Genomic DNA, 10,311 nt, shown 5'->3' on the forward strand with positions numbered 1-10,311 from the left:
GGAAGTGAAAATAATAAAAGTGTGAAGTATAAAGTGTATTGCAAATGACAGAAAAGCATATGTAGTACACACAGAGTAATGCAGAACCAGTGCCTACAACTAATGCAATGCAATGAACCGAGACAAAGATCAATCAATGCAGTATAAACAGTTTTATTAGAAAACAACCAGAAAAGAGGAGCTGAGTCAGTCAAGCAGGAGGGTTTCCTTTTGCCTGAGAGACAGAACTCAGGGCCACCTTCCCATGATGCACTGCGCGCAGCAGGTCCCAGTTATCAGTGCTAGCTGCAGCTGAACCGCGCCGGTCTCTGTGGTCGCGCTAATCTCCAGCGGCGTGTGTCCCCCAGTTCCCCCAGTTCCCCCCGGATACTGGGATTTTATCCGGACGACACCTGCTTCTGTTGACGTCTGCTTTTCTTTTTACTCGGAAGCTCCAGGAGCCGGTGAGTGACATCCGCCTGTGACCGCAGCGAGCCAAGGCCACAGGGAAGCGTTAGCATCTCTGAAGCTAGCTAGCTAGGAACCGTTAACTAGCTAGTTAACCTCCCAAATGGGTTGTGTTGTTGTGGTGGTGTCACTGGTTTTGTGTTGCTGATTGTTGACATTGTGACACTGCGCTGGGTTTCATGTGACCTAGCTTCACCCTGAACGGATGTCACCCTGCTCCTCCTGTGCTCAACATCCTCTCTCTCTCTTCTTCTTCTTCTTCTTCTTCTTCTTCTTCTTCCAGTTACCCCGTTGATCTGAAGGATGTCGTACCCTCCTCCCCTCAACCGGCAGCAGATCGGCCTCCCCCAGCTGCCCCCGAGGATCCCCCCTCCACAGTATGCCGGCTTTGCTCCTGGTGTCCCCCCAGGTACACAACACAGCCCTGGGGTCGGGAGTCTGAGTCCTTAGGGGGGAGGGGGTCTCCAATGTAAACACTAGTGGGGCATTTAAGGTTTGATGACATTAGCAGGAGCCAGTATTCCCTGGTTTGACAGTGAAGGTGCAGGGGAAAGTGGGACATCGTGTTGTGACAGCTGGACTCACTGGGAACAAGAAACCAGTTAGAATAAATCTTTATAAGAACCGTAAACACACAAACAAGTTGGAAGTAGATAACTATAGTGATAACCCTGCAAATGAAACATTAAACTCCTCAAGGGCTCAGTATTCTTATATTTCGGGGGTAATCTCACACAGCGTCATTTTATTGTTTGTGTGTATTTGTATACTTTAATGTTTGAGTGTTGTGTTTTCTCTATTTGCAGGTACCCCCATGCTCCCACTACATATGGGTCTCGTGGCCCAGGCACCCACAGTGAGTTGGAAACAGGTCTTCCTACCTACTTCATACCAAGTGACGCGTCATCCATTTAATCCATACTCTTGATACATGTTAAGACTTTAACAAAGTTCATCCATTAGTTTTTTTGGAAAGTTGGAAGCACTAAATTGCGTCTCTGCTCTGCAGGTTCTTCTCCCGACCACAGTGTCTGTAGCACAGAAGCCGATGCTTCCGAAGAAGGACATTGGCCTCAGATTGAAGGATATAGAGGAAGGCAGTGGCCCCACCACCACTGTGTTTGTAGGGAACATCTCTGAAAAGGCATCGGACATGTTGGTCAGACAGCTTCTAGCGGTGGGTGGATCTCTCCCTCTTCTTACTCTGCATGTACTGCAATGAAAAAGAACAGGCAGCTTTAGGAAATTAGGAAAAATAAAGAGCTACAGGTGACGATTCAAACCTAATCTCTCATCTCAGGTAACCAATAACATGCCATAGAGCAGGAAAACCTCTCTGCTATCCTTCTTATCTGTGATTTACTACATTGAGGGTTGAAATCTGTAATGCTAGATTCAATGATATAGTTTTTCTTGTCCCTTTTTGAATATAGAAATGTGGTATTGTCCTGAGCTGGAAAAGGGTCCAAGGAGCCTCTGGGAAACTTCAAGGTAAATACACAAAAAACATTCTCGGTCAATTTGTTTTATGTAAATGCAGTTAATCTGGAGAGAGACTGGACTTTTTATTCCATTGAATGAATTGTGATGTATGTTTGTTTGGCACTGATAAAAAGGAATGACGTAGAGAATATCAAACTGTTAACACATTTTGAAATTGCTGCATAAACAATTAAAGCATCATATTCCGAAAATGGTCACTAACATCTGTGAAACTTGTTCTCCTCAACTCCTGGAAGCTTTTGGGTTCTGTGAGTATAAGGAGCCTGAATCCACGCTGCGAGCCCTCAGACTTCTGCACGAGTTGCTCTTAGGTGATAAGAAGCTGTTGGTCAAGGTCGATGCCAAAACAAAGTCCCAGCTAGATGAGTGGAAAGCCAAGAAGAGGAGTTCCAATGGGGTATGTAGTTCACCTGTTGAGTAAAGGATGAATGGTACTTTTGTTCAAATGGGTTTTTACATTTGATTCTCCCGTTTTTCTGGATTTAGGGAGCCAGTGTTGGGTCAAAGAACGACGAAGACGAGGAGGAGCTTCTTGATGAAGAAACCCTGCGGCGGGATCAGGTTGTGAAGGGGGCGATAGACGTCCTCATCCGAGAGTACGCAAGTGAACTCAACGCTCCCTCGCAGGATCCTGACAGTCAACCTCGCAACAAGAAGCGGAAAGAGAAGAAGGAGGAGGTAGAGATGAAAACAAAGACTGCTGCAACGTTCTCTTGTGCTGTGACTTGTAGGAACTGTTGAGTACTTAGTGTGTTTGTTTCCTGTCTTCCCCTTCTTTGTGCAAGGAGGATATCAATGCCATGGAGATGGAGGATGACAAGAGAGATCTGATATCCAGAGAGATCAGCAAATTCCGGGACACACACAAGGTAATGTATCAAACTGCTGTTATTCATCTGTGATGTAGGTTACGGAGGAGAAATCCAGTTTAATTAGAAATTCCTCAACAGCAAATGAAGATGCAATGTATATATAGATGTATTATTATGGAGATAGTTGATTTTCTATTAAGTAATTGAAATTTAATCGTTAAAGGAATAGATGATGATAGTTGATGTCAAAATATGTTATTTTATATGATCTTAAAGGTTTAAAGTGTTGCGGTACATCAGTCGCTCAGGTGGCTTTATAGTTTATATTTTATATTTTTAATTTGGAGAAGAGTTCTTATTGGTGTTTAAAAACTGATCTGAGACAAAACGCTTTAGCTCTGCATTAAGCTAAATTCATCACACAGAGTGCATGGATACAATGTTAAATTCCATCTTAAGCTAATCTATTGATTAAACCCCACCAATATGGTAGAATTCATTTGATGACTAGAGCAAGATGAATCTCAGAATCTCAGCTTTGGAAAAAGTTGCGAGGATAGGATGTAAGTATGAGCCTTCCTTTCTTCTTTACTCATGCTGGGCGCTCCCTCCTGGAGGGTTTGCAGAGGGGCAACTGGCTCTTAATCCACTTACATTATTCAAATTTCGAAAGTGGCTTATTTGCAACACTGAAGATGGATTTGACTCAATGAGGAAGCTGGAATAAAAGCACCATTAAATCTGTGTGAGTGCGGGCAGCTCAGTGAACCCCTGCAGGTCCTCAGATGGTGAATGATGTGTTTAAAGAACACACACAGACTGAATGAGCCTAACCACTGCAGTAGTTTGAACTGCAGCCTGTAGTTTACCTAAAGTAGGGAGCGCCTCTCCACAGCACTCTGCGGTCTGAAGACTAACAAGGTAAGTCTGTTGAGTTTCTTTAATTTTTCAAAAGCTGTTTCTTCTTTCTTCTCTTCTGTGACTTCTTGGTAACTCCACTCCCACCCCTTAGTTTAACAATTAGAGAAACAGGAAATTAATGAATTAGTTCGAACAGAAAGGACAAAACTGCATGATTTATTTTTGTGTCTCCTACACAGGGTCAGACAAATTAATGCACTCATGGAACATGGGCACGGATTTGACCTCTGAGCTCGGGACATGATCCCACTTTTAAACACTTCTACAGAGGGGGATTAAATCAGGATCAACATTTATAGCTGCTGGATAAAATCTCGTCTCCTGTGAACCAACAACATTTAGGATAATAAATCCAAAGGAGCCACATAAAAACCATGAGAGCAGACACCAACACACTACTGACAATAATGGAATGGAAATGGAAAGATGTGCGTTTGAAGATATCAAGGTAATGATGTATGGTATTTCACTATAAACTTATCAGAGGTGGTATTTTGACAGATGCTTCTAATTGGTGTTCAGCTTGATATATTTATTTAAATACAAGATTAGAAAATAAATCAGCCATTTCTTTCACAATGGGAAATTTGAACAAGAGGTAAGTTTGCAACACTAAACAATACAAGCCAGAGAATAAACCAAAAAGCTTATGTGATTATCCATTCGCTCCACAGTTGAAAACCCCCCGTAGCTAAATTTGACTGTAGATCATAGCTCAGGTACAACAGGGAGTTCAGACCTCTTTCATCCTTTCCTCTCTTTTATTTTTATCACTTGACAGCATTCAGACCCACATTTCCAACACTGTTCTCTGAAAATTGTGAACCAGTCCGGCTACTGGCTGGTTGGACTGTTTGAACTGTGGGTCTGACTCTGTTGAGGATTTTCTTACATTATTTATTGGGTTGGAGAAGCCAAAGAGACACCAGAAGACAACCTGCAGGTAAGACTGCTTCACTAATTTCCTTGTGGCACAATGGAATACAGTTTCTGATCTGAAGTTTTTCCAGATGTCATTTGTGTGATTTGAACTGTAATTAGATCAACTGCCTCATCGGTATCATTTGGACATTTATCATGGTTCTGTCTTTACACTTGACCTGCTCTTCCCTCCCACATGTAGCCTGTAGGATGTGTAGGGGCAGAGAAGTGCTGAAACCGTAGTTCATCACCTGTAAGTTGCACGCCAGTAGCTCTGAAACGGTCTGTAGAACACGCCATCATTTTTCTGTCAGCTAGTCAGGATGTGGACAGTTGGTTTACAGTTCATGTTTATTCAGACTGAGTCTGAGCAGGTGCAGAGAATTTCTCAAGTGTTGTGAAACGTTCCAGATAGTCTACCAGTGTAGTTTGGTCCAGAGGGAGTTGCTCAAGGTAGCTGCAGTATCATCATTCCACTGATTCCACAACTAAAACTTTTTTAATTACTCTGCTGTATATCAGCAAACCACACTGCTGCAGGGGAGCACTTTGCACTGCTGTCACTGCTTCCGTGCATCTCTAATGACCGGGTAAAAAAACACATGGGAGCTGGTTATGTAATTCACTTAGTTGGGCCATTTGCCGTGATAAGCCAAGGCTGGTTTCAATCCACTTGGCACATAAAGGGATAAGCCCAAACCAAAGAACTATATAAAAGTGATCTTAAGTTTAAATAGAGTTACTTAGTGAACTTGACCTCATGCTTCAAAGGTTTCTTGTGGACACTTAAGTACTTTATTACCTTTAGCATGTTTAAAATGTGAGAAGCAGCTTTTCAAATTTAAAATCCTTTAACTTAAGGAATCACGTAACGCTTACTGATGCTTAAGAGTATTAAATGAATGTGTTAATGCATCATATTTATATATATATAATACAGTATGAACTAGTCAGTGCCACTTATTTCTATGGTGATGATATTACATAAGTACATCATGTCAGAGTTATGCATTTTAATGTACAGTATCTCCTGCACCAGGTCAGATCCATGGCTTTGAGTGCACATTGATTTGGAAAAGGGCGGATGTGCGCCTGACCCATACGTATTTGCCCACAGCTGAATTTTTATTGGACCTGGCTCTTGTTACATCAGAGCATAATCTTAGATCACCATAGAACACAGAGTAACTGCAGAGGACAAGTTGACCTGTTACATATGTGAAAATCATTCAGTATTAGTCTATGGGTTCAAGGCCAATATGGAATTCTGTTATGATCTTTCTTTTACACTTTGATGAAACAAAAATAGAACAAAGTTTAAAAAGTGCTGATAAAACATCCGAAAGTTTACTGCTCTCAACTTCCCGTCGTATCAACAGTTACCTTAATTATTTTTGGTGTCTTTTCACTTATGAACTGCAATGTATGATTTTACACACGCATGTCCTGAATTGATCAGTATCTACATTAAACCTGCTCAAGCAGTGGATTACTCTTCCAGGAGGAAACGTCAGGGCTAAGAGGAATCCTCACTCGCAGCAGCCAGCCTCTCCAAGGCAATGAGTCATGGCAGTATGTGAGCATGTCTGGCCCCGGGAGTTTAAAACTACTTCTCATTATTATATGCTGTTCACGTGTATTCAAGGATGCCGGTCTTGTTGTTGTTTTGAATCCAGTGACACGTTCTCCTCTTTCTTCCTGTCGGGCTCCTGCAGAAACTGGAGGAGGAAAAAGGAAAGAAAGAGAAGGAGCGACTGGAGATCGAGAGGGAAAGGAGAGAGAGGGACAAAGAGCGGGAGCGCGAGAGGGAGCGCCGTGACCGCGAAAAAGAGAAGGAAAGGGAGAGAGAGAGGGACAAGGAGCGGGAAAGAGACAGAGATCGCGAACGGGAGAGAGATCGCGAACGGGAGAGGACGAAGGAGCGAGAGCGGGAGAGGGAGAGGGACAGGAGTCGAGACGTCAGTGAAGACCGGAGCAGGTCGAGGTCAGTGAAAGGCCAGCGGTGACACATGATGCTCAGCTGCTCTCCTCAAGAGTCATTTAAGCATGAATCATTTTGACACCATTATGTCTACTCTGTGAGAGGCTGTGATTACAAGTCTAAATATTTAGTTAAAAAACAGTCACAACGGTCAGATTCTTATGACATTTTAAAGGACAATTGCATTTTTCGCAGGCAGCAGTAGTGTTTTAGATCAGTAGCCAGATAATCAGACTGTATTCAATAGTTCTCAGCTCTGATTTGGTTTCCGATTTAAAATAATAACACAAAGGCCAAAGGAATTAATGAAAATTTTAAGTCATTCTTTATATTTTTGCCCTGTCATTTGAACACATATTTTATTTTAAGAACCAAAAGCAATAATGTGTCTTTCACAGAGAGAGGGCGAGGGACGATAAAAAACGAGACCGAGAGGATGATGAGGAGGACGTGTACGAACGGCGGAGACTTGAGAGGAGGCTTCGAGACAAGGAGGCAGCTTACCAGGAAGTATGGAGATAAAACTCTTCTAATTTTGACCTTTGAATTAATTTAATGAATGTCTGACTTTGTTGATTTTAATTTTTCTCTGTCCTCTTAAAAGCGCCTTAAAAACTGGGAGGTCCGTGAGAGGAAGAAATCTCGTGACTACAGCAAAGAGATGGAGAGGGATGACGAGAGGCGCCGCGAAATGGTAAACGTAAATATATACACACCAGATTTCCCATCAGACCTCCACAGTTTATAATATCAGATATCTGAGAGCTATGTGCAGGATTTATACATTTGCTTTTGTACTACTTGTTTAAAATCAGATGAAAGAAGCCAAAAGACTGAAAGAATTCCTTGAGGATTACGACGACGACAGAGACGACCCCAAATACTACAGGTACTCCTCTATCTGCTCAAACAGGGGAGTGGGGCACTCTGTTTCGCTCTTCAGGTCACTTCACATGTTGTCATTCTCGTTTTCAGAGGCAGTGCTTTGCAGAAGCGACTTCGTGACCGAGAAAAGGAGTCCGAGTTGGACGAGCGAGACCGGAAGAGGGAGAAGGAGGAGCACGAGGAGATCAGACAGCGACTTCTTGCTGAGGGTCACCCTGACCCTGATGCTGAGCTGCAGAGGGTGAGTCGGACTTAGTGCACCAATCATTGAAATACCAACAGTCCCACACGAGTTCCTGACGTATACAAGAGACTGAAGTCCGGTCTTTTGTGATTTGTTTTTGTGTAGATGGAGGAGGAGGCAGAACGCAGACGACAGCCCCCTCTGAAACTGGAACCTGAGGAGGAGGTGATCCAGGAGAAGGTTCATAGAGACCGTGATCGGGAGAAGAGAGGGTCAGGGAGGCCCGTGGAGCCGCCGCCGCCTCGACCCCCTCCGCAGCATTCGGACGACGATGTGGAGGAAGGGGAGGACGATGACTACCACGACGGAGAGGACTCGCAAGAAGCCAAGCCGCAACTCAAACCCATAATGCGACCAATCAGTACTGCTCCCTCAGTGTCCTCAGCCAGTGGGAACGTGACCCCTAACACGCCCGGTAACGAATCTCCCTGCGGAATTATCATTCCTGGTGAGAACTCGCCTGAGGTCCAGCCTCCAGAGGAACATCGGCCCAAGATCAACGTCAGTCTCAAGCTGGGTGAGTGCAGAAGCAAATGTGGGACACAAGAGGATCCATTTCTTTAGCTTTACCGCTTTGTGCCAGAATAAACTCACCCAGTTCCCGTTTCTCTTTTCCAGGGGCCACCAACAGTCCCAGCCAGCCCAACGTAGGAAAGCGAAAGAAACTGGCCACCGTGGAAAGTGTTTTCAACAAGTTTGATGAGGAGGAGGCTGACGAGCAGCCACGCAAGAGGAAACTGGTTCCACTGGACTATGGTGATGACGAAAAGAGTCTGGGAGTGGACGGGGCCGAATTACCAGGGGCCAAAGGCAACATCAACACAGAAGAGAAACGCAAGCACATAAAGAGCCTTATCGAGAAGATCCCCACAGCCAGACCTGAGCTGTTCTCCTACCCTCTGGATTGGACTATGGTCGACTCGGTAATGAGCTTGGACAGTTTAGATTTCAGGCTGTTTTATTAACTTAAATATTGATTGAAGTAAGTCAATATTCCAACATGTGACAACTGAATGTTAAACCATTGGGTGTTTTGATTGTTCCTCTGCAGACTCTGATGGATCGTCGCATTAAGCCATGGATTAATAAGAAGATTATTGAATACATTGGCGAGGAGGAAGCAACTCTCGTGGATTTTGTCTGTTCAAAGGTTGGTGATGATTCTGAACTGAAAACTTGAATAACTTCATCAGGAAAACTATTTTCAGACTGAAAAGAGGAGCTGCAGCAATGGGCAGTCTCAGTTTTCAGTTTTCTGAACATTAGAGCATGAAAAACTTTCAAGTAATTACACTTGTTAAAATGTAATCAACCCGAATTCATGCATGATATGTCTCCTTGAACAATGTATGTATACTTTTTCTGTATCACAGTTTTTCTGATTCTAAGTTTGGCTTGTTGCCGTCATGTTGCTCACTGTAATCAAACGTCTTCTTCCTTGTCTTCCCAGGTGATGGCTCACAGCACCCCTCAGGGTATTCTTGATGATGTTGCTATGGTAAGTTAAGCCTCCATGTCCCAAAAAGGATTCATTGCATAGATCTCTTGAGCAGTGAATATTAATGATCTGTTTTGTGTTTAGGTTCTCGATGAAGAAGCAGAAGTTTTCATAGTAAAGATGTGGAGGCTGTTGATTTATGAAACAGAAGCCAAGAAGATCGGACTCGCGAAATAAAGACCAGGTCACTCGGACTGACTTCCTCAGTTCACAGCTCTGCCACCTGCAGTTTTCTGGTCCAGTCTGTAAACATGCGCCCATGCACCCCTCCATTCCTTCAGCACGGAGCTGCTGCCATGTGTGTGTGAGTGTGTGTGAGTGTGTGTGTGTTTGTGTGTTGGGAACGTCAGGGCTGCAAACAGACAGAATTTGCACCAACACTCTGCATGGTAAAACTTAGGTTTTATATTTTCCCCTTCGATGAGGCAGAAAAACAGTTTCATGTCAGCCGTCTGTTCTGCAATAATTTGGACACATTCAGCTTTGATTTATTGTCGTCATGTTGAGGCACTGCTCCATTGTGTGAACTAATAAATATGCTTTTTTTTTAAAAACAAAATGTCTGGTTTTCTTTAGATATCTTAGCTACCTTAATTTGACTGGATTTAAAGACCTTAATGCTTGACAACAGGTTTTATATATGATAGATAGATACTTTAATGATCCTGAGGGAAATGAATGGGGAGGACATAACGTATATAATATCTCCCCTTATTGTATTCTCTAAAATAGTTGATTTAAGTGTCATCACAAAATGATCAGACTTCTATCACTACAACATTAATGGGGAGTTGTATTAATATTATAAATCTGTTTCACACACCTGTTGATAAAGATGCTGACTCTTTTTTTCAACTTGTGAAAATAAAAATGTGCTAAACAAACTAACGAGCTGATGTGACAGTTAAACATACACAGACATTTAGATAAATGATCAGTTAAAAGAAATAAAACAGCACAAACATTAGTAAAAACATGACATGTATATATATATATATAAAGGACAAGAGAAAATATCCTTTTTCCACCTTATATGAAAATAATAAAACGTGCTCAATCATAGACTTGATAATAAAAAGTGATAAACAGACATGTATCA

The 10,311-nt window shown here is 42.8% G+C and overlaps 1 protein-coding gene across 7 annotated transcripts; it reads left to right on the forward strand.

The window, feature by feature from the left end:
• The first annotated feature begins 282 nt into the window (after positions 1-282).
• On the forward strand, positions 283-9,771 carry rbm25a (RNA binding motif protein 25a). Of its 7 annotated transcripts, none has more exons than XM_061082319.1 (18): positions 283-443; positions 731-856; positions 1,254-1,342; positions 1,457-1,624; positions 1,881-1,938; positions 2,187-2,347; positions 2,437-2,628; positions 2,736-2,819; positions 6,320-6,588; positions 6,984-7,095; positions 7,190-7,285; positions 7,401-7,474; positions 7,561-7,711; positions 7,820-8,231; positions 8,333-8,637; positions 8,766-8,864; positions 9,165-9,212; positions 9,297-9,771. In XM_061082319.1, exons 2-18 carry the CDS (start codon positions 751-753, stop codon positions 9,387-9,389), a joined length of 2,517 nt encoding a protein of 838 aa, XP_060938302.1. In that variant the 5' UTR covers positions 283-443; positions 731-750; the 3' UTR covers positions 9,390-9,771. The 7 variants fall into 7 exon arrangements, with proteins under 7 accessions (XP_060938302.1, XP_060938304.1, XP_060938303.1 ...); XM_061082321.1 differs by having other exon boundaries at positions 7,190-7,279; XM_061082320.1 differs by having other exon boundaries at positions 2,739-2,819.
• The last annotated feature ends 540 nt before the right edge of the window (positions 9,772-10,311 follow it).

Source organism: Limanda limanda, chromosome 12, assembly GCF_963576545.1.
Source record: "Limanda limanda chromosome 12, fLimLim1.1, whole genome shotgun sequence".
Classification (NCBI taxonomy): Eukaryota; Metazoa; Chordata; class Actinopteri; order Pleuronectiformes; family Pleuronectidae; genus Limanda; species Limanda limanda.